The following is a 23,105-nucleotide window of genomic DNA, read 5'->3' on the forward strand; positions in this document are numbered from 1 at the left end:
GACTCAGGCCGGCTGTTTGGAAGTGGTTTATTCCCCGAGAGGGTGGTTGGGCACTGGAACAGGCTCCCGAGGGATGTAGCCACGGCCCTGAGCCTGCTGCAGCTCAAGGAGTGTTTGGAGAAGGCTCTTAGGGAAAGGGTCTGATTTTTGGGTGGTCCTTTGTGGAGCCTGGAGATGGACTCGATGGTCTCATTGGGTCCCTACCAAATCAGGCTATTCTGTCATTCTGTGATCTTGGGCTGAAGGCTGAGGAGACCTGCTCCCTTTGCTTGGAGGACTTCCAAGAGCCGGAGATGCCCCCGTGTGGGCACAGCCTCTGCAGAGCCTGTGTGATGGGAGGCTGGAAGCTCTTTGGGTGCCCCCAGGGCAGGGCAATGACCCAGCTGGGACAAGTGGGTTCCAGGCACCAGCTGGGGAATCGGGGGCAGCTGGAGCTTAGGTTCCTCCTGGCTCTGACTCCCAGGACCAACACCAAGGAGATGATCTGCTGCAAGACGCCTTCCCAGGCAGCAAAGCCTCAGGACAGAAAGCACCCAGGAAATGCCACTGCCAGAATCCATCTTCCTGTACAAAACTTTATTTGCCACAGGCCTGCTGCTGCTTTGTGTTGCATGGATGTGCTCCAGAGGAGGGAACAAAGAGCCCCCACAGGCTGCTCATGCTCAGCACCAGGCACAGAGCAAAGATCAACCCCAAACTAGGAGGCAAAGGTGGCCTGCAATGGCCGGCAGCACACGGTGACCACATCCCTTGCACTGGGGGTCTGCAAGCAGTGCAAGCAGAGGGGAGAGGAGCGTGGAGTGCTGCTGCAGCCCCTGTGCTTCCCGCTGGGGCTCAGAGGCAGAGTGAGACCCGCGGGTGCCAGCAGGGCTTGTGCCCCAGCACAGGAGCCCTGTGCAGGGCAGAGCCCAGGGGCTGCAAGGGGCCTGGCCCCTGCTTGCAGCATCCCAGTCCTCCTCCAGCAGCAGGGAGGAACACGGGGCAGCCCCTGGCCCCCCTGCCCCTCATTCCTGTGCTGCTCCTGCAGGACCAAGGAGAGGTGATGCAGGAGTGGGTGGAGAAGGGCAGGAGCCCCCCAGGGCTGGGGACAGGGTCTGGGGGGTACTGTCTCTGAGGCACAGCTGAATTCCCCATGTCCTCAGCCAGAACCAGGGGCGGATGCTCTCCCCATTGAAGGAGGCTGCTGTGAAAGTGAAGATCTCGACCCCATTGTCAGCGTTGATAAAAGACACCTGCCCCTGGGTACAGTCGAGACAGACCCAGATCCTCGTGGGGACAGGGGACAGGGACAAAGGGGTACGAGGAAATGTGAGAGGCATGAGCTGTCCTTCTTTGTACTGCACAGCCCAGATCCCTTCTTCAGTGCACCTTTTGAAATACCCCTTCCTCTTCACAGATGCCCTGGCCACCCCCACAGCCCACGAAGAATACTTCCCCCTCTCCCCCTCCACGTCCACTTCCCAGAAGTGTCTACCCTCTCTGAACTCCTCATGGCCCAGCACGCACCACCGATTGTCAAATCTCTCTGGTGTGTCAGGAACCTGCTGCCATTCCCTTTCCCATCGCACACTGCTGTTGTCCTGAGACAGGACAAGCAGGGGATGAGCCGTGTGCGGATCCAGGGTCACCTTCACTGCAGGGACAGAAGGAGCCAGGCCATCAGGGGCAGAGCTCAGCCCTGGGCAGGCTTTCCCCAGCTCGGGGCCAGGAGCTGCCCCAGGGGGCGGGAGATGGGGCACCTCTTGGCTCCTGAACACGCCCCAGCAAGGGCAGGAGAAACACGGCAGAGGGTAACCCAGTGCACACCTACCTCTATTATGAGACAGCAGAAACCTTCTCCATGCTGCAATGAGAGGGGAGAGCTGGTCACAGCCCATGGCTGGTGCCCAGTGGGTGTGGTCAGGGTGAGGGTCCAGCCCTGGGCTGCTCTTTCCCAGCTGCCCACCCTCCCCTGCACATCGCCTTGGTGTTGACCTGGGGCCCAAGCACAGGGACACTCACTCAGCTCTGCAGCTTGTTCCGCTGGAAAAGGAAGAGAAAAGCAAGTCATGATGAGAGGGGGAGCTGCTCAGCCCATGGCTGCTGCCATGGAAAGATGCCAAGTCTCTGGGTTTATGAAGGGAGTCTTACCCATCTTTGCATCTTTTCTCACTGGAAAAGGAAAGTAAAAGCGAAGCACGATCAGAGAGGAGTGCTTCAAATTTCATGACTAATTCCATGGCTAGACCCCAAATTTCTTTGCCCTGGTGAGAGGGCACAGACAGTCTTGCTCTCAGACTGGGAAGGACCTGACTAACAGGGAGCAAGACCCAGCTTTGAGCAAGACTTGTGTACATAGAGCAGTAAGGACAGACACTTGTGCAGCTCTCTGCACCGCGCCACCAAAACACAAGTGGAAGTGAATGGGGACGGACAGAGGACGTCCCTGTCCCGGAAGCGTCAGTGCAGAGCGGGGCAGCCCCGCAGCTCGCTCCCCGTCCCCACCTTGATCCCCGTTCCTTTCAGCCATCCCGGCCGTGTCCCGTGCCCAGGGCAGCCCCAGCCCCAGCACTCCCCACTCCCCCGTCAGCCTCCAGCTGCTCCTCCAGCACCCCCGAGCCACCAGCACACAAGCCCCCACAGCCCACCCAGCTCAGTCCCTCCCGCAGGGACACCACTTCCCCAGGGGCTGGGGGCAGGGACTGCAAGGACTCACCCAGCTCTCTGCTCTGTGCCCCTGAAAAGCAAAGGCGGAGGAACAGGAGGTCAGCAGAGCAGCTTGGTTGCTCGGTGGGAACATCTGCAGGGGGTCTGGGCCTTCCCACCAGCCCCACGCTGCAGCCATGCTCCCTGGCCTCCCACCCAAGGTCCCTTGCCTTCTCCCCTGCCTTCGTTGCCCAAGGGAGAGGCCCAAGAGGATCCTAAGGCCTTTGGGATCCCCAGGAGAACATTCCCTTCCTCCTTCTATGCACCTTCCTGGGCCAGGGCTCTGTCCCGCTCCAGACCCACGCGGGTCCCTGCAGAACACCTCCCTCCGCTCCATCCTTGCGCTGCCAGCTTACCTTTCTTAAGAAAGAGATAAACACCGAGGCCAATGGACACAGCAAAAAGCATGAGGACCAGAACCAGAGCCACCATCCAGGGCTGGGCATTGTGGAAGAAGGGAGCTGAGAAAAGGCAGCAGGAAAAGGGCTGCATTTCCATGCCCGTGGATGGAAAAAACAAGACCCAGACTTCTCCCGGCTCAGGACAAGTGCAGGGGCCAGGAACACCTCACCATGGCTGTGCTATTTGTACCTGCGATGTGCAGGGAATATTTCCACTCCTGCTGGAGGCGGCTGCTCCTGACCATGCAGGACAAGGGCCCCTCCATGCTCCCAGTCACGATGACGGCGCCTTCGATTTCAAAGAGCCCCTCCTGGTCCTGGGAATGTGTCTGGGACACCGAGGGCAGATGCTGCCCGCGAGCATCCCTCCACAGCAGCTGCGGCAGCGGGTACCAGCCGGCCGATCGACACAGCACCCGGACGCCTCCGGCCTCGTAGCCCCCCAGGGAGAGGTGTGGGTCAGCACCTGTGGCTGGGGGAAGAGCCTGGAGCTGGGGCTTGACTTGGGGAGGGATTCAGTTCCAAGGCAAAGACCCCATCTGCTCCCATGCCAGACATAGCCCAACACAGCCACGGCTCCAGGGGCTCAGGGACTGGGCACTCCACGCACACCCCCTCACCCCAAACCACCCCAGCTGGTGCCAGACCCAGAGAGCAGGGCTGCACAATGCCAGTGGCCCCAAATTGCCCAGAAAACCCAGGTGCCGAGCTTCAGCGCCTCCAGGCAGTGTCTCAGCATTGAGTCATGCTGGTTCAAGAAGCCCTGAGACTTCCAGACAGCGTCTCAGGTCTCCCCCACCACACAAAGCAAAAGTAAAGCAGACATCCGGCTGCTCAGAGGACTCTGCGATTCTCCCTGTGTGGTGTTTGGTCCCATTGCTGACACAGCTGAAGGTGCTGCTCAGCAGCCTGTGCCCAGTGCCCTCACAATATTATGATTATTGTCTTCAAGGACACCAGTGAAAACTGACAAAAATATCCGTGGAGCTCTCTCCCCAGATATTACCTCCACATCCATGGGCATGCTCCATGCTGTGAAAGAGCTGAAACATTAAAAGGACACGTAAACTCTCCCCTGGAAGCATCACCCCAGCCACTAACCTGAAACCTTCAGCTCCACAATGTCTTCATCATAAGCATCAGCATCTCCCACAGTGCAGACATACCGGCCATCATCAGAGGGTCTCACCCTGGTGATTCGCAAGTCCAGGCTTCCAGCAGAGAGACCATCTCTGGCCAACTCTGTCCTCCCAACATATGCCCCCATCTGCTCCCCATACAGGTCCTCTCCATTGCGGTAGTGGTGCACTGTCTCAGAGATGTGGTCCCGTATCCACCTGACCTCCAAGGTGCGAGCATCCCGTTGAGGGGACAAGTGGCAGGGCAGCACGACATCCTGCCCCACGGTGGCAGTGAGGGGATGGTCTGGTCCCACCACTCTGAGCTGGGCTGGGCAATGGAGAAGGGCACAGAGAGGTGGTGAGATTTTGTCATTGCAAATTTAGGGGCAGTGAGTGACAAAGGGCGAGCTGTGCGTGAGTTGGTGCGTGCTGTGTCCCCCGTGTCCCATGGGAAACCACTGGGGAAACAGGAGAGGGAGAAGGAGGACGTGCAGGAGAAGGAGGTGTGCTGGGAGTGGGAGCGCTCTCTGCAGCATTTGGGCAGGTGAAGAAGGGACAGAAAAGGCTATTAATATAAGGCAGATTTAATGTAAACCTTAATATAAGGCGTGTATTGCATGGAAAAAAAAAAAAAAAAGAAAAAAAAAGAAGAGAGAGAGAGAGGGAAAGTAAAAGTTAAACCCAGCATGAGCTGAGCTGTGGGCTCGGGTTCCCCCCTGTCCCATGGCCACTCCCCTGCCCCACAGCAGCACGTCTGCCAGGCCCACGGGGGAGAGCCCCCAGGAGCCCCGCAGGATCCTACCTGAGCCCAGCTGGAGGAGGAGCAGAGTGACGAGGGAAGTCAGGAGGCCCCTGGCATGGCCGGTGAGGCTGGGGCGGCCGCAGCCCCAGTGGAGCCCCATCTGAGAGAGAGGTCCCCCAGGGGGCAGGGGGCCCCCCAGGGGTTCTTCTCCAAGGGAGTCTGACCAAAAGAGAGAGGTCCCTCACAGCACCCAGCAGAGCTGCAGAAAGCACAGGGCTATGCCCAACTTCCCCAACCTTTGCCCAGTTCCTGGCTGCAATAACCCTCTGGGAGGAGCTCTGCCTCTAGGGCAATGTCTGGGGAGCTCTGCAGGGCTGGCACCACCATCCCATCGCAGTTGGGTGCCCAGCCCAGGGCCTTCAGCAAGCACGAGGGGCTTGTCCCCAGCAGGGACCACTGCAGACCTCCAGGGAAATCCGCTGTCTGAGCTCATTCATCTCCACCCATCTAAGGAGGAATCAAACAGTGAGCACTGGGACAATGTGGAGAGATGGCAGTGAAGAGCTGAGCACGATCGGAGGCTGCAGGGAATGGGGCACAGCTGGGTGCCAAGCCCAGAGCTGCCACCCTTTGCGCAGGGTGCTGAAGGCAAAGTGCCAGCCTCGGTCACTGCTCCAGTAAAGCAGCCGTGGGTGAAGGTTGTCTCAGATGGTCAGGGACCTTTCTCTAGAGCTTACACGGATAAGGAAAGTTTCTGTTTGCTGGAAGTGAGGTCAGGCAATGTGGAAGGACTACAGAGGTACTGTTTGCTTTTGTAGGGAGAAAATTCGTATGGCCAAAGCTCAATTTGAGTTGAGGCTGGACATGAGGGGCAATAAAATGGATTTTTTTTAAAACTATCTTAACAGCAGAAGTAGGATGAGAGAAAACATTGGTCTGCTACTGGAAGGGGATGCTCAAACAGGGTCATCGACTTCACAGAGATGTTTAGTGCTTTCTTTGCCTTCGTCTTCAACACTGATGCTGGGCTGTGGGACCCCAGGTGCCCTGAGCTGTAGGACAGTGACTGCAGGAATGATAAACTCCCAACAAACCCCGAATTTGTGTGGGATTTGCTGCACCAGACGGATGCATACAAGACTATAGGGCCTGATGGGATTCATCCCAGAGTACTAAGAGAACTGGCTGCTGTCATCATGTGTGGTGGTTTTACTCAGGTGGGCAGCTGAGCTTCACTACAACCACTCTCTCTCACTCCCCCTCCTCAAAGGGAAAAGGGTAGAAAATGCAATGAAAAGGGTTCAAGGATTGAAATAAGGACCAGGAGATCACACAGTAATTATCATCATGGGCAAACTGACTAACCATAGGAAGATTAAAGGAATTTACTAGCTATTACTAACAAGCCAGAAAAGTGAGAAACAAAGAAAACAAACCAGAGATACGAGGACGGCGAAGGCTCTGCAGGGCAAGGTGTGTGAGGAACGGCTGAAGGCACTTGGCTTGTTGAGCCCAGAGCAGAGGAGACGCAGGGGAGGCCTCGCGGTGGCCCACAGCTTCCTGATGAGGGGAGCGGAGGGGCAGGCGCCAGTCTCTGCTCTCTGGGTCCAGCGACAGGGCCCAAGGGAATGGCATGGAGCTGCCACAGGGGAGGCTCAGGCACTGAGGAGACGGTCTGCTGCAAGACGCCTTCCCAGGCAGCAAAGCCTCAGGACAGAAAGCACCCAGGAAATACCACTGCCGGACTCCATCTTTGCATGCAAAACTTTATTTGCCACAGCCTTGCTGCTGCTGTGCCTTGATGTGCTCCAGAGGAGGGAACAAAGAGCCCCCACAGGCTGCTCATGCACAGCACCAGGCACAGAGCAAAGATCAACCCCAAACTAGGAGGCAAAGGTGGCCTGCAATGGCCGGCAGCACATGGTGACCACATCCCTTGCACTGGGGGTCTGCAAGCAGTGCAAGCAGAGGGGAGAGGAGCGTGGAGAGCTGCTGCAGCCCCTGTGCTGCCCGCTGGGGCTCAGAGGCAGGGTGGGACCTGAAGGTGCCAGCAGGACTTGTGCCCCAGCACAGGAACCCTGTGCAGGGCAGAGCCCAGGGGCTGCAAGGGACCTTGCCCCTGCTTGCAGCATCCCAGCCCTCCTCCAGCAGCAGGGAGGAGCGCGTGGCAGCCCCTGGCCCCACTGCCCCTCATTCCTGTGCTGCTCCTGCAGGACCAAGGAGAGGTGATGCAGGAGTGGCTGGAGAAGGGCAGGAGCCCGTCAGAGCTGGGCACAGGGTCTACAAGTTGCTGTCCCTCAGGCACAGCTGAATTCCCCGTTTCTTCAAGAGGAACCAGGGGTGGATGCTCTCCCCATTGAAGGAGGCTGCTGTAAAAGTGAAGATCTCGACCCCGTTGTCAGCGTTGATAAAAGACACCTGCCCCTGGGTACAGTCCAGACAGACCCAGATCCTCGTGGGGACAGGGGACAGGGACAAGTGGGTGGGAGGAGATGTGAGAGACTTGAGATGTTCATAATAGTACTCCACAGCCCAGATCCCTTCTCCAGGGCTCATGTCGATCTCCCCCTTCCTCTTCACAGATGCCCTGGCCACCCCCACAGCCCACCAAGAATACTTTAGCCACTCCCCCTCCACCTCCACCACCCAGAAGTGCCTCCCCTCTCTGAACTCCTCACGGCCCAGCACGCAGCAACAAGTGTCAAATCTCTCTGGTGTGTCAGGAACCTGCTGCCATTCAGTTTCCCGTCTCACACTCTTTTGGTCCTGAGACAGGACAAGCATGGGATGAGCTGTGTCCGCATCCAGGGTCACCTTCACTGCAGGGACAGAAGGAGCCAGGGCATCAGGGGCAGAGCTCAGCCCTGGGCAGGCTTTCCCCAGCTCAGGGCCAGGAGTTGCCCCAGGGGGCGGGAGATGGGGCACCTCTTGGCTCCTGAACATGCCCCTGCAAGGACAGGAGAAGCACCGCAGAGGGTAACCCAATACACACCTACCTGTATTTTGAGGCAGAAGACACCTTCTCCATGCTGGAATGAGAGGGGAGAGCTGGTCACAGCCCATGGCTGGTGCCCAGTGGGTGTGGACAGGGTGAGGGTCCAGCCCTGGGCTGCTCTTTCCCAGCTGCCCACTCTCCCCTCCACATTGCCTTGGCTTTGTCATACAGCCCAGGAATGAGGACACTCACCCAGCTCTGCAGCTTGTTCCACTGGAAAAGGAAGAGAAAAGCAAGGCATGATGAGAGGGGGAGCTGCTCAGCCCATGGCTGCTGCCATGGAAAGATGCCAAGTCTCTGGGTTTATGAAGGGAGTCTTACCCATCTTTGCATCTTTTCTCACTGGAAAAGGAAAGGAAAAGAAATGCATGTTCAGAGAGGAGTGCTTCAAATTCCATGACTAATTCCATGGCTAGACCCCAAATTTCTTTGTCCTGGTGAGTGGGCACAGACAGTCCTGCTCTCAGACTGGGAGGGACCGGACTAACAGGGAGCAAGACCCAGCTTTGAGCAAGGCTCGTGCACATGGAGCAGTAAGGACAGACACTTGTGCAGCTCTCTGCACCGTGCCACCAAAACACAAGTGGAAGTGAGTGCGGATGGGTGGAGGACGTCCCTGTCCCAGAAGGATCAGTGCAGAGCGGGGCAGCCCCGCAGCTCGCTCCCCGTCCCCACCTTGATCCCCGTTCCTTTCAGCCATCCCAGCCGTGTCCCGTGCCCAGGGCAGCCCCAGCCCCAGCATTCCCCACTCCTCTGTCAGGGTGAGGGGCCAGCCCTGGGCTTCTCTGTCCCAGCTGCCCACCCTCCGCTGCACATCACCTTGTCGTTCCCTGGGGCCTAAGCACAGGGACACTTACCCAGCTCTGCAGCTTGTTTCTCTGAAAAGGAAAGCAAAAACAATGTGTGATCAGAAGGAATAGCGGCTCAGCACATGGCTAGACTTTGAACATATATCATGAGTGGGAAATGGCCAACTTGCACCCAGATTGTGAGAGACCTGACTAACAGTCAGCTAGAACTACCTTTGAGCAAGGCTCGTGCACGTGGAGCAGTAAGGACAGACACTTGTGTAGCTCTCTGCACCGTGCCACCAAAACACAAGTGGAAGTGAATGGGGACGGACAGAGGACGTCCCTGTCCCGGAAGCGTCAGTGCAGAGCGGAGCAGCCCCGCAGCTCGCTCCCCGTCCCCACCTTGATCCCCGTTCCTTTCAGCCATCCCGGCCGTGTCCCGTGCCCAGGGCAGCCCCAGTCCCAGCACTCCCCACTCCCCCGTTAGGGTGGGGGGCCAGTCCTGGGCTGCTCTGTCCCAGCTGCCCACCCTCCCCTGCACATCGCCTTGGTGTTGCCCTGAGGCCCAAGCACGGGGACACTCACCCAGCTCTGCAGATTGTTCCTCTGAAAAGGAAAGCAAAAGTAATGCACGATCAGAGGGGAATGTTGCTCAGCTCATGGTAGACCCTGAACACATCCCATGACTGGGAAAATACTGCCTTGCTCCGAGGTGGGACCAGACAAATAGTCATTGTGGCCCATCTTTGTACAATGCTCTTGTAAGTGGAACAGTAAGGACAGACACTTGTGCAGCTCTCTGCGCCGTGGCCAAGCTCAGGGACACTCACCCACTTTGGCAGCCAGTTCCACTGGAAAAGAAAGAGAATAGTAGTGCATGAGGAGGAAGGACAGATTCTCATCAAATGGCTGCTGCAAAGCCAAGGACCTCAATTCCTTCAGATTAGGGTGGGAGACTCACCCAGTCTTGCATCTTTTTCCTCTGGGAAAGAAAAGCATAAAGAATCCATGATCAGAGGGGAAAAATTCTCATCCCATGTCTGGACCCCAAATTCTTTGGGTTTGGGGATGGAGACTCACCGGTCTCTGCAGGTTGTTCCTCTGTAAAAGAAAAAGAAAGAGAAAAGTAATGCATGTTCAGAGGGGCAGCTTCTTATCCCATGGCTACTCCTCTGGGAAGACACCAAATTCTTTCTCTTTGGGGAAGGAGACTTACCCAGCTTTGCAACTCTATTCACTGGAAAAGGAAAACAAAAGCATGAGTGATCAGAGGTTACAGCTTTTCATCTCAGGGCTGATCCCATTTGAAGACCATGAAGGGTTTAAAGTGGAAAATGACCAACTTACACCTAGATTGGGAGGGACCAGAATAACAGGGAGCAAGATCCAGCTTTGAGCAAGGCTCGTGCACATGGAGCAGTAAGGACAGACACTTGTGCAGCTCTCTGCACCGTGCCACCAAAACACAAGTGGAAGTGAATGGGGACGGACGGAGGATGTCCCTGTCCCGGAAGCGTCAGTGCAGAGCGGGGCAGCCCCGCAGCTCGCTCCCCGTCCCCACCTTGATCCCCATTCCTTTCAGCCATCCCGGCCGTGTCCCATGCCCAGGGCAGCCCCAGCACTCCCCACTCCCCCGTCAGCCTCCAGCTGCTCCTCCAGCACCCCCCAGCCACCAGCACACAAGCCCATACAGCCCACCCAGCCCATTCCCTCCCTCAGGGACACCACTTCCCCAGGGGCTGGGGGCAGGGACTGCAAGGACTCACCCAGCTCTCGGCTCTGTGCCCCTGAAAAGCAAAGGCGGAGGAACAGGAGGTCAGCAGAGCAGCTTGGTTGCTCGGTGGGAACATCTGCAGGGGGTCTGGGCCTTCCCACCAGCCCCACGCTGCAGCCATGCTCCCTGGCCTCCCACCCAAGGTCCCTTGCCTTCTCCCCTGCCTTCGTTGCCCAAGGCAGAGGCCCAAGAGGATCCTAAGGCCTTTGGGATCCCCAGGAGAACATTCCCTTCCTCCTCCTATGCACCTCCCTGGGCCAGGGCTCAGCCCCGCTCCAGACCCACGCGGGTCCCTGCAGAACACCTCCCTCCGCTCCATCCCTGCGCTGCCAGCTTACCTTTCTTTCGAAAGAGATAAACACCGAGGCCAATGGACACAGCCAAAAGCATGAGGACCAGAGCCAGAGCCACCATCCAGGGCTGGGCATTGTGGAAGAAGGGAGCTGAGAAAAGGCAGCAGGAAAAGGGGTGTGTTTCCATGCCCGTGGATGGAAAAGCAAGACCCAGACTTCTCCTGGCTCAGGACAAGTGCAGGGGCCAGGAACACCTCACCTTGGCTGCACTATTTGTACCTGTGATGTGCAGGGACGATTCCCGCTCCTGCTGGATGCGGCTGCTCCTGACCACGCAGGACAAGGGCCCCTCCATGCTCCCAGTCACGATGACGGCGCCTTCGATTTCAAAGAGCCCCTCCTGGTCCTGGGAATGTGTCTGGGACACTGAGGGCAGATGCTGCCCGCGAGCATCCCTCCACAGCAGCTGCGGCAGTGGGTACCAGCCGGCCGATCTGCACAGCACCTGGACACCTCCGGCCTCGTAGCCCTCCAGGGAGAGGTGGGGGTCAGCGCCTGTGGCTGGGGGAAGAGCCCGGAGCTGGGGCTTGACTTGGGGAGGGATTAAGTTCCAAGGCAAAGACCCCATCTGCTCCCATGCCAGACATAGCCCAACACAGCCACGGCCCCAGGGGCTATTGTTCCAGGTGCTCCATGCACCTACCCTCACCCCAAACCACCCCGTCTTGTGCCGGACCCAGAGAGCAGGGCTGCACAACACCAGTAGCCCCGAATTGCCCAGAAAACCCAGGTGTCGAGCTTCAGCACCTCCAGGCAGCGTCTTGGCACCAAGCCATGCTGGTTCAAGAAGCCCCAAGACTTCCAGACAACGTCTCAGGTCTCCCCCACCACACAAAGCAAAAGTAAAGCAGATGTCTGGCAGCTCAGAGGACACTGCAAGTCTCCGTGTGTTGTTTGGTCCCATTGCTGACACAGCTGAAGGAGCTGCTCAGCAGCCTGTGCCCAGTGCCCTCACAATATTATGATTACTGTCTTCAAGGATACCAGGGAAAACTGACAAAAATATCCATGGAGCTCTCTCCCCAAATATTACCTCCACATCCATGGGCATGCTCCATGCTCTGAAAGAGGTGAAACATTAAAAGGACACGTAAACTCTCCCCTGGAAGCATCACCCCAGCCACTAACCTGACACCTTCAGCTCCACAATGTCTTCATCATAAGCATCAGCATCTTCCACAGTGCAGACATACCGGCCATCATCAGAGGGTCTCACCCTGGTGATTCGCAAGTCCAGGCTTCCAGCAGAGAGACCATCTCTGGCCAACTCTGTCCTCCCAACATATGCCCCCATCTGCTCCCCATACAGGTCCTCTCCATTGCGGTAGTGGTGCACTGTCTCAGACATATTGTCCCGGATCCACCTGACCTCCAAGGTGCGAGCATCCCGTTGAGGGGACAAGTGGCAGGGCAGCATGACATCCTGCCCCACGGTGGCAGTGAGAGGGTGGCCTGGTCCCTCCACTCTGAGCTGGGCTGGGCAATGGAGAAGGGCACAGAGAGGTGGTGAGATTTTGTTATTGTAAATTTAGGGGCAGTGAGTGACAAGGGGCAAGCTGTGCGTGAGTTGGTGCGTGCTGTGTCCCCCGTGTCCCATGGGAAACCACTGGGGAAACAGGAGAGGGAGAGGGAGGATGTGCAGGAGAAGGAGGTGTGCTGGGAGTGGGAGTCCTCTCTGCAGCATTCAGGCATGTGAAGAAGAGCCAGAAAGGGCAGCCAAGGCAGCACCCGTGTTGCATGAAAAGAACCAAAGTGAAAGTGAAATCCATTGGGGGCCGAGCTGTGGGCTCAGGTTCCCCCAGCCCCACGGCCTGTCCCCTGCCCCACAGCAGCACGTCAGCCAGGCCCAGAGGGGAGAGCCCCCAGCAGCCCCGCAGGATCCTACCTGAGCCCAGCTGGAGGAGGAGCAGAGTGATGAGGGAAGTCAGGAGGTCCCTGGCATGGCTGGTGAGGCTGGGGTGGCCGCAGCCCCAGGGGATCCCCATCTGAGAGAGAGGTCCCCCAGCGGGCATGTGGCCCCCCCCAGAGGTTCTTTTCCAAGGGAACCCCACCGAGAAAGAGGTCCCTCACAGAACCCGCCCAGCTGCAGGAAGCACAGGGCTACGCCCAACTTCCCAAGCCTTTTCCCACATCCTGGTTGTAATAATCCTCTAGGAGGAGCTCTGGCCCTGGAGCAGTGGGGAGAAGTGTCTGGCGAGCTCTGCATGCCTAGCACTGAGATGGGGAAGATCCTAAAACTTATCTGAATTAATAGTTAGCTACATATATGGTAAAATATCCTGATTATTGGGGATGTAGATGAGAACCTTATGAGAAGCAGATGTAAAAAGGAAGATATCGCTCAAGGCCAACAGATGAGGGAAGGACAAACAACTCGTTAGGGAAGGATGAACAACTTGTTGGCAGGAAACAAGGCAAAGATAAGCAAAAAACTCCTCAATACTGTCCAAGAGCAGGTCAAAGTCCAGAAAGGTAAAAAGTTTGACCTCCTTTTCCTCCTTGCCTTCATCCTGAAAGACCCCTGCCCGCGACCACCAGGCTACATTGTGCAGGCACAACCGGGAAGAGCTAAGGGTGGGGAGTACGGAAATGAGTACTTGGAAGAGGTCCACCTTGTCGGGGATGTTGTGGCTCACCCTCCCTCCTCCCTGTCTGGGATGGGGGAGAGGAATCGAAAGTGAAGCCTGTGGGTTGAGATAGAGACAGTTTATTAAGACAGAATAATAATAATAGTAATAATAGTAATATTACTACTAATAATAATGTGTACGAAACAAGTGATGCACAATGCAATTGCTCACCACTCGCTGACCGATGCCCAACCTATCCCCGAGCAGCTGGCCCCCCCACCCTGGCTAGCCACCCCTATATATTGTTTAGCATGACGTCAGATTGTATGGAATACCCCTTTGGCCAGTTTGGGTCAGCTGTCCTGGGTCTGTCCCCTCCCTGCTCCTGCTGCACCCCTAGCCTGCCCGCTGGCAGGACAGAGCAAGAAGCTGAAAAGTCCTTGGCTTGGTGTAAGCACTGCTCTGAAACAATTAAAACATCAGCGTGATATCAATATTATTCTCATGCTAATCCAAAACATAGCACCCTACCAGCTACTAGGAGGAAAACTAACTCTGTCCTAACTGAAACCAGAACAGGGGAAAATAATGAATATGTATTAGAGCTCATGTGATATGTAACAGCGCACTTTTTTGAGGGAAGCTATTCCCAGTGCACCCGGTGCACCGCAATAAAGTATACCTACTTTACAACCCTATGGTTGTGGAATCTTTTCCATGCGTCAGCACCACCATCCCATTGCAGCTGGGTGCCCAGTCCACTGTCTTCAGCAAGAACGAGGGGCTTTTCTCCTGGAGGGGCCTCTCCAGACCTCCAGGGAAAGCCACTCTCTAGGCTCATTCACCTCCACCCACCTAAGGAGGAATCAAACAGGGAGGATTGGGACAATGCGGAGGTGCATAATGTTATCTCGAGACCTCTCCAAATTCTATCTTAAGGGTCTTTGGTCTTGGAATTTAAGCTGTCAAACATTGCCCCAGTTTCCAATAAGGTCAATGAAGACGGCCCTGGGAATTACACCCTATCAGTGAACCCTATCTGTGCCCTGACTGTGGGATGGGCTTCACCATTCCCTCAGCCTTCCTCCTCTGCCAGAAAAGCCATGTGGGGCCCAGTCCCCATGTCTGCTCTGACTGCGGGAAAGCCTTTTGGGAGACCATGACCCTCTGCAGGCACCAGCGCATCCACACGGGTGAGAAGCCCTACCACTGCTCGTACTGCGAGAAAAGCTTTTGGGCCAGCTCCACCCTCATCATCCACCAGAGGAACCACACCGGGGAGATGGGGGGTCTTTGGGTCTCCATCCCCATAACATCGCAGCTCCTCTATGTCCCATCCATCCTAGAACTTGCGTTTCATTGCTGCTCGTGCCTTCAACTCCGAGCATAACATTTACTGTTCCTCCCAAACAACCCTCTGAAGATGATTTGTGTGAATTGAGGAGGACCAGGCATGCAGCTGTTGGTCGTGGCACAGCTTATCATAGTGCTTAGGGAACGTGGTGGTCGGTCAGTCCGCAGTCCCAGGATGGCTTTGGGGATGGTGGGAGCCCAGTGGGATGGAGGACGATTGGATTAGGGGGTGGTAGGACAGAGGCAGGATGGAGGATGATGGGGTTTGGGGATGGTGGGATCTCGGTGGGATCTCAGTGGGATAAAGGATGAGGGGTTTTTGGGATGGTGAGACCTGACATGGATGGAGATGGATGGTGGGGTTTGGAGACGGCTCAGCTTGGCTCATGCATTGAGAACCAGATGGAGGAGAGCATCTGTGTCTCTTCATTGTGTAGCTGAGTTCAAAGATTCTTCTTAGCTTCCCACCTTCACAGATTGAAACCTTCAAAGAGGGCAAAGGAGTCCTGCAGCCATGGAGGCTCCATCTCACTGAGGTTTGGCCTGCTTGGATCACCTGCTTCTATTGGATGCAGTGTCTTCCAAAGACACGTTTCCTTCCCCAGTTTCCCCATGATGCCTGCTCTTGATTTTAATGCTGCAATGTTTAAAATACACTCCAACGAATTTGGCTCGAGAGTGTCTGTCTTTTTCCATGCTTGCTTTAAAATGAGGTGCAATAAAGTGGAACTGATTTTCTGGGAGTGCAGGTTTGTTATTGATTGCTGGGAGGTGGGGGAAGCTGGGGTGGTCCCGTGGCTCCTGCATGTCCATCCCATGAAGAATTTGGGTGCTGGGACGTGAAACACGACTGCAGCAGGTCGGGTGCTGGGACATGGATGAGGCTTGCAAGGACCTGACGGACAGCTTGAAGGCTGGGCTGAGGCTGCCTCTGCTTGGAGGACTTCCAAGAGCTTGTGATGCCACCTGTGGGCACAGCCGGGAACTGGGGAACTAGGGGCAGCTGAAGCTTAGGTTCCTCCTGGCTCTTGACTCCCAGGACAAACACCAAGGAGATGGTCTGCTGCAAGACGCCTTCATAGACAGCAATGCATCTTCACTACATCATGAAATCTCTATAATTTAATTTTAAATATGCTGAGGAATGTGGAGAGGTCCCAGTGACTGGAAGCTGCCAAATGTTGCCCCAGTTTCAGAGAAGGGCAGCAAAGAAGACCCTGGGAATTACAGGTCTGTCAGCCTCATGGCAGTGCCTGCTAAAGTTATGGAGATTGCTCTGGGAGTGAGTGAAAAACACCTGAGGGACAATGCGGCCACTGGTCACAGCAGACATGGGTTCGTGAGGGGAAGCTCATGTTCAACAAACCTAATTTCTTTTTTTTCATAAGGTCAGTCTCCCATTTGACCGAGGGGGGCAGTTGAAGTGATGTTTTTGGATTTCAGTAAAGATTATGACATGGTTTCTGACAGTATCCATCTGGACCAAATGTCCATCACAGAGCCAGACAAATGCACAATACGATGGGTGAACAATTGCCTGAAGGGTCAGGCTCCGAGGGTCCTGGTAAAAGGGGCGACATCAGGCTGGCAGCCAGTCATGAGTGGGGCTCTGCAGGACTCCATTTTGGGGCCAGGTCTCTTCAGTGGTCCCATAGATTACCTGGATGCGGGACTTCAGAGAAACCTGAGTGAGTTTGTGGCTGACACTGAACTGGGACATGCTGCTGACTCCCTTGAGGCTGGAGAGGCCTTGCAGAGGGATCTGGCCAAAGGGGAGAGCTGGGCAGCCACCGCGTGTGGGAAGTTTAACAAGAGCAAGTGCCAGGCCCTGTCCCTGGGCGGGGCAGCCCCGGCTGTACGTACAGCCTGGGGGGCGAGAGGCTGGAGAGCAGCCCCCAGAACGGGAGCTGGGGGTTGTGGCCAACGGCAAGTTGGATGTGAGCCAGCAGCGGGCCCTGGCAGTGCAAAGGGACAAGCGTGCCGTGGGGTGCCTCAGGCATGGCACTGCTGGCCGGCCGAGGGAAGGGATCGTCCCACTCTGCTCAGCCTTTTGCGGCCTCGCCTCGAACACGGCGTTCAGCTGTGGGCACCACAGCATATGAAGGGCGTGAAACTGTGCGAGAGCCTCCAAGGGAGGGCCACGAGGACGGCGAAGGCTCTGCAGGGCAAGGGGTGTGAGGAGCGGCTGAAGGCGCTTGGCTTGCTGAGCCCAGAGCAGAGGAGACGCAGGGGAGGCCTCGTGATGGCCCACAGCTTCCTGATGAGGGGAGCGGAGGGGCAGGCGCCGGTCTCTGCTCTCTGGGGCCAGTGACAGGGCCCAAGGGAACAGCATGGAGCTGCCACAGGGGAGGCTCAGGCACTGAGGAGACGGTCTGCTGCAAGACACCTTCCCAGGCAGCAAAGCCTCAGGACAGAAAGCACCCAGGAATTGCCACTGCCAGACTCCATCTTCCTGTACAAAACTTTATTTGCCACAGTCCTGCTGCTGCTGTTCCTTGATGTCCTCCAGAGGAGGGAACAAAGAGCCCCCACAAGCTGCTCATGCACAGCACCAGGCACAGAGCAAAGATCAACCCCAAACTCGGAGGCAAAGGTGGCCTGCAATGGCCGGCAGCACACGGTGACCACATCCCTTGCACTGGGGAATGCAAGCAGTGCAAGCAGAGGGGAGAGGAGCGTGGAGTGCTGCTGCAGCCCCTGTGCTTCCCGCTGGGGCTCAGAGGCAGGGTGAGACCCACGGGTGCCAGCAGGGCTTGTGTCCCAGCACAGGAACCCTGTACAGGGCAGAGCCCGGGGGCTGCAAGGGGCCTGGCTCCTGCTTGCAGCATCCCAGTCCTCCTCCAGCAGCAGGGAGGAGCGCGTGGCAGCCCCTGGCCCCACTGCCCCTCATTCCTGTGCTGCTCCTGCAGGACCAAGGAGAGGTGATGCAGGAGTGGCTGGAGAAGGGCAGGAGCCCGTCAGAGCTGGGGACAGGGTCTACAGGGTGCTGTCCCTCAGGCACAGCTGAATTCCCTGTGTCCTCAGCCAGAACCAGGGGCGGATGCTCTCCCCATTGAAGGAGGCTGCTGTGAAAGTGAAGATCTCGACCCCGTTGTCAGCATCGATAAAAGACACCTGCTCCTCTGTACAGTCCAGACAGACCCAGATCCTCGTGGGGACAGGGGACAGGGACAAGTGAGTCGGAGGAGATGTGAGGGACGTTAGCTGTCCTTCATCGTACTGCACAGCCCAGATCCCTTCTTCAGGGCTCATGTTGATCCACTTCTTCCTCTCCACATATTTCCTGGCCACCCCCACGGCCCACCCTGAATAATTTCCCCTCTCCCCCTCCACCTCCACCAACCAGCACTGCCTCCCCTCTCTGAACTCCTCACGGCCCAGCACGCACCACCAATAGTGAAATCTCTCCGGTGTGTCAGGAACCTGCTGCCATTTTCTTTCCTGTCTCACACTGCTGTTGTCCTGAGACAGGACAAGCATGGGATGAGCCGTGTGCGGATCCAGGGTCACCTTCACTGCAGGGACAGAAGGAGCCAGGGCATCAGGGGCAGAGCTCAGCCCTGGGCAGGCTTTCCCTAGCTCAGGGCCAGGAGCTGCCCCACGGGGCACGAGATGGGGCACCTCTTGGCTCCTGAACATGCCCCAGCAAGGGTAGGAGAAGCACTGCAGAGGATAACCCAGTGCACACCTACCTGTATTTTGAGGCAGCAGAAACTTTCTCCATGCTGGAATGAGAGGGGAGAGCTGGTCACAGCCCATGGCTGGTGCCCATTGGTTGTGGGCAGGGTGAGGGGCCAGCTCTGGGCTGCTCTTTCCCAGCTGCACACCGTCCCATGCCCATCGCCTTGGCGCCCTGGGGCCCAAGTGCAGTGACACTCACCCAGCTCTGCAGATTTTTGTATTTTTTTTTTAATAGAAAAGCAAAATAAAGTCCTGATGGGACAGAACAGCTGCTCAGCCCATGGCTGCTTTCATGCAAAGACCCCATTTTCCCTTACTTAGGGAAGGAGACTCACCAAGCATTGCACGTTCTTTTGCTGCAATAGAAAGAGAAAAGGAGACCATGATCAGAGGACACAGTTTCTGATCTCATAGGTCTCACTTTGACACTGTTTGTTTGTTTGTTTGTTTGTTTTCTGTTTGGAGAGTGAGACTTACCCAGCTCTGCAGCTTGTTTGTCTACAAAAGAAAGAGAAAAGCAATGCATCGATGAGAGGAGTCAGTTTCTCATCAATGGCTGCTACAAACCAAAGACCCCGAATTCCTTCAGTTGTGGGGGGGGAAAGAGAGACTCACCCAGTCTTGCATCTTTTTCCTCTGGAAAAGAAAAGCATAAGGAATGCATGATCAGAGGGAAAAAACTTCTCATCCATTGTCTATGCAGCAAATCCTTTCAGGTTAGGGATGGCCACTCACCTATCTCTGCAGCTTGTTTCACTGGAAAAGAAAAAGAAAGAGATAAGCAATGTATGGTCAGAGGGGAGTATGCCTGTGGGAAGACACCAAATGCCTTCTCTATGTGGAAGGAGACTTACCCAGCTTTGCATCCTTTTTTGCTGCTATAAAAAGCAAAAGGAATGAATGGTCAGAGTGGGGAGACTTTCACCCCATTGCTGCTTCCATGGCTAGACCCCAAATTTTTTTGCTCTCATGCATGTGCCCATACCACCTTGCTGCCAGACTTGTAGCGACCAGACCAACAAGGACCGAGGCCCAGCATTTTGCAAGACTTGTAGCATTAAGAATAGACACTTGTGCAGCTCTCTGCACCGTGCCACCAAAACACAAGTGGAAGTGAATGGGGACGGACGGAGGACGTCCCTGTCCCGGAAGCATCAGTACAGAGCGGGGCAGCCCCGCAGCTCGCTCCCCGTCCCCACCTTGATCCCCGTTCCTTTCAGCCATCCCGGCCGTGTCCCGTGCCCAGGGCAGCCCCAGCCCCAGCACTCCCCACTCCCCCGTCAGCCTCCAGCTGCTCCTCCAGCACCCCCGAGCCACCAGCACACAAGCCCCCACAGCCCACCCAGCTCAGTCCCTCCCGCAGGGACACCACTTCCCCAGGGGTCTGGGGGCAGGGACTGCAAGGACTCTCACAGCTCTCTGCTCTGTGCCACTGAAAAGCAAAGGCAGAGGAACAGGAGGTCAGCAGAGCAACTTGGTTGCTCGGTGGGAACATCTGCAGGGGCTCTGGGCCTTCCCACCAGCCCCACGCTGCAGCCATGCTCCCTGGCCTCCCACCCAAGGCCCCTTGCCTTCTCCCCTGTCCTCGTTGCCCAAGGCAGAGGCCCAAGAGGATCCTAAGGCCTTTGGGATCCCCAGGAGAACATTCCCTTCCTCCTCCTATGCACCTCCCTGAGCCAGGGCTCAGCCCTGCTCCAGACCCACATGGGTCCCTGGAGAACACCTCCCTCCGCTCCATCCCTGCGCTGCCAGCTTACCTTTCTTCAGAAAGAGATAAACACCGAGGCCAATGGACACAGCCAAAAACAGGAGGACCAGAGCCAGAGCCACCATCCAGGGCTGGGCATTGTGGAAGAAGGGAGCTGAGAAAAGGCAGCAGGAAAAGGGCTGCGTTTCCATGCCCGTGGGTGGAAAAGCAAGACCCAGACTTCTCCTGGCTCAGGAGAAGTGCAGGGACCAGGAACACCTCACCTTGGCTGCGCTATTTGTACCTGCGATGTGCACGGACGATTCCCGCTCCAGCTGGAGGCGGCTGCTCCTGACCACACAGGACAAGGGCCCCTCCACGCTCCTGGTCACAATGACGGCACCTTCGATTTCAAAGAGCCCCTCCTGGTCCTGGGAATGTGTCTCGGACACCGAGGGCAGATGCTGCCCGCGAGCATCCCTCCACAGCAGCTGCGGCAGCGGGTACCAGCCGGCTGATCGACACAGCACCCGGACGCCTCCGGCCTCGTAGCCCCCCAGGGAGAGGTGGGGGTCAGCGCCTGTGGCTGGGGGAAGAGCCCGTGGCTGGGGCTTGACTTGGGGAGGGATTCAGTTCCAAGGCAAAGACCCCATCTGCTCCCATGCCAGACACAGCCCAGCACAGCCATGGCCCCAGGGGCTCAGGGACTGGGCACTTCAAGCACCCACCCTCACCCCAAAACCACCTTTGCAGGTGCTGGACTCAGAGAACAGGGCTGCACAGTGCCACTGGCCCCAAATTGCCCAGAAAACCCAGGTGCCAAGCTTCAGTGCCTCCAGGCAGTGTCTTGGCATCAAGTTGTGCTGGTTCAAGAAGCCCCAAGACTTCCAGACAACGCCTCAGGTCTCTCCCAGCACACAAAGCAAAAGTAAAGCAGATGTCTGGCAGCTCAGAGGACTCTGCAATTCTCCCTGTGTGGTGTTTGGTCCAGTTGCTGACACAGCTGAAGGAGCTGCTCAGCAGCCTGTGCCCAGTGCCCTCACAATATTATGATTATTGTCTTCAAGGACACCAGGGAAAACTGACAAAAATATCCATGGAGCTCTCTCCCCAGATATTACTTCCACATCCATGGGCATGCTCCATGCTGTGAAAGAGCTGAAACATTAGAAGGACACGTAAACTCTCCCCTGGAAGCATCACCCCAGCCACTAACCTGACACCTTCAGCTCCACAATGGCTTCATCATACACATTAGCATTTTTCACAGTGCAGACGTACTGGCCATCATCAGAGGGTCTCAGCCCTGTGATTTGCAAGTCCAGGCTTCCAGCAGAGAGACCATCTCTGGCCAACTCTGTCCTCCCGACATATGCCCCCGTCTGCTCCCCGTACAGGTCCTCTCCATTGCGGTAGTGGTGCACTGTCTCAGAGAACTCATCCCGGATCCACCTGACCTCCAAGGTGCGAGCATCCCGTTGAGGGGACAAGTGGCAGGGCAGCACGACATCCTGCCCCACGGTGGCAGTGAGAGGATGGTCTGGTCCCTCCACTCTGAGCTGGGCTGGGCAGTGGAGAAGGGCACAGAGAGGCGGTGAGATTTTGTCATTGTAAATTTAGTGGCAGTGAGTGAGAAGGGGCAAGCTGTGCGTGAGTTGGTGCGTGCTGCATCCCCTGTGTCCCATGGGAAACCACTCGGGAAACAGGAGAGGGAGAGGGAGGACATACAGGAGAAGGAGGCATGCTGGGAGTGGGAGTCCTCTCTGCAGCATTTGGGCAGGTGAAGAAGAGCCAGAAAGGGCAGCCAAGGCAGTGCCCATATTGTGTGAAAGTACCAAAAAGAAAGCAAAACCCATCGGGGGCTGAGCTGTGGGCTCGGGTACCCCCTGCTCCAAGTCCACTCCCCTGCCCCACAGCAGCACGTCTGCCAGGCCCAGGGGGAGAGCCCCCAGCAGCCCCACAGGATCCTACCTGAGCCCAGCCGGAGGAGGAGCAGAGTGACGAGGGAAGTCAGGAGGTCCCTGGCATGGCCGGTGAGGCTGGGGCGGCTGCAGCCCCAGGGGAGCCCCATCTGTGCTGCAGCAGGAGCAGGAGCTGGTGGCAGAAGCTGGGGCAGAAGAGAGTGGGGACTGAGGGGCTGCAGGCACTGCAGGCAGATGGGGAAGGAGTCCCCTTGGGCCCGGGCACAGAGAGCCAGAGCCAGCAGCGCCTTGGGCAGGGCACAGAGCCTGCGCTTATCACAGGGTGGGGGACACAGCAGGCGGCCCCCAGGGGTTCTTCTCCAAGGGAGGCCCACCAAGATAGAGGTCCCTCACCACACCCAGCAGAGCTGCAAAAAGCACAAGGCTACGCCCAACTTCCTCGGTCTTGGCCCAGTTCCTGGCTGCAATAACCCTCTGGGAGCTCTGCCCAATTGTCCGTTAAGCTCTGCAGGGCTGGCACCACCATCCCATTGCAGCTGGGTGCCCAGTCCACCGCCTTCAGCAAGCACGAGGGGCTTGTCCCCAGCAGGGACCTCTCCAGACCCCCAGGGAAAGGCACTGTCTAGGCTCGTTCATCTCCACCCATCTAAGGAGGAATCAAACAGGGAGCATTGGGACAATCAAAGGTGCATAATGTCATCTTGAGACCTCTCCAAATTCAATCTTAAGGGTCTTTGGTCTTGGAATTTAAGCTGCCAAATGTTGCCCCAGTTTCCAATAAGGTCAATGAAGACGGCCCTGGGAATTACACCCTATCAGTGAACCCTATCTGTGCCCTGACTGCAGGATGGGCTTCACTGTTCCCTCAGCCTTCCTCCTCTGCCAGAAAAGCCATGTGGGGCCCAGTCCCCATGTCTGCTCTGACTGCGGGAAAGCCTTTTGGGAGACCATGACCCTCTGCAGGCACCAGCGCATCCACACGGGTGAGAAGCCCTACCACTGCTCGTACTGTGAGAAAAGCTTTCGGGCC

The 23,105-nt window shown here is 56.8% G+C and overlaps 2 protein-coding genes across 4 annotated transcripts in view; both read right to left on the reverse strand.

The window, feature by feature from the left end:
* Positions 1-872: 872 nt before the first annotated feature.
* LOC121062613 (butyrophilin subfamily 3 member A2-like) lies at positions 873-22,224 on the reverse strand. Of its 3 annotated transcripts, XM_040542723.1 has the most exons (16): positions 22,125-22,224; positions 11,991-12,338; positions 11,082-11,363; positions 10,848-10,952; positions 10,502-10,522; positions 9,952-9,972; positions 9,816-9,836; positions 9,697-9,717; positions 9,566-9,586; positions 9,321-9,341; positions 8,802-8,822; positions 8,266-8,286; positions 8,137-8,157; positions 7,946-7,978; positions 7,190-7,768; positions 873-1,054 (listed from the first exon to the last, which is right to left on the reverse strand). In XM_040542723.1, the coding sequence occupies exons 1-15, from the start codon at positions 22,222-22,224 to the stop codon at positions 7,230-7,232; spliced, it is 1,596 nt and encodes a 531-aa protein (XP_040398657.1). In that variant the 3' UTR covers positions 873-1,054; positions 7,190-7,229. The 3 variants fall into 3 exon arrangements, with proteins under 3 accessions (XP_040398657.1, XP_040398656.1, XP_040398658.1); XM_040542722.1 differs by lacking the exon at positions 873-1,054 and having other exon boundaries at positions 6,708-7,768; XM_040542724.1 differs by lacking the exons at positions 873-1,054; positions 9,321-9,341 and having other exon boundaries at positions 6,708-7,768.
* LOC121062615 (butyrophilin subfamily 1 member A1-like) overlaps positions 873-23,105 on the reverse strand; it is a 33,164-nt gene continuing 10,931 nt past the window's right edge. The window contains exons 5-11 of the mRNA XM_040542729.1: positions 19,202-19,222; positions 19,082-19,102; positions 18,944-18,964; positions 18,802-18,822; positions 18,478-18,510; positions 17,995-18,300; positions 873-1,327 (exon numbers count right to left, since the gene is read on the reverse strand). Coding sequence (XP_040398663.1) covers positions 1,005-1,327; positions 17,995-18,300; positions 18,478-18,510; positions 18,802-18,822; positions 18,944-18,964; positions 19,082-19,102; positions 19,202-19,222 — 746 coding nt within the window. The 3' untranslated portion in view covers positions 873-1,004. The remainder of the gene's footprint in view (positions 1,328-17,994; positions 18,301-18,477; positions 18,511-18,801; positions 18,823-18,943; positions 18,965-19,081; positions 19,103-19,201; positions 19,223-23,105) is intronic.

Source organism: Cygnus olor, chromosome 33 (assembly GCF_009769625.2).
Source record: "Cygnus olor isolate bCygOlo1 chromosome 33, bCygOlo1.pri.v2, whole genome shotgun sequence".
Lineage (NCBI taxonomy): Eukaryota > Metazoa > Chordata > Aves > Anseriformes > Anatidae > Cygnus > Cygnus olor.

Coding starts and splice junctions, on each gene's coding strand:
- LOC121062613 (XM_040542723.1), bottom strand. CDS start 22,224: ATGGGGCTCCCCTGGGGCTGCAGCCGCCCCAGCCTCACCGGCCATGCC. Junction 10,523..10,847: donor TTATCTCTTTCGAAAGAAAG/GTAAGCTGGCAG, acceptor TTTGCTTTTCAG/GGGCACAGAGCCGAGAGCTG. Junction 9,587..9,696: donor GGAAAAAGATGCAAGACTGG/GTGAGTCTCCCA, acceptor TTTCTTTTCCAG/TGGAACTGGCTGCCAAAGTG.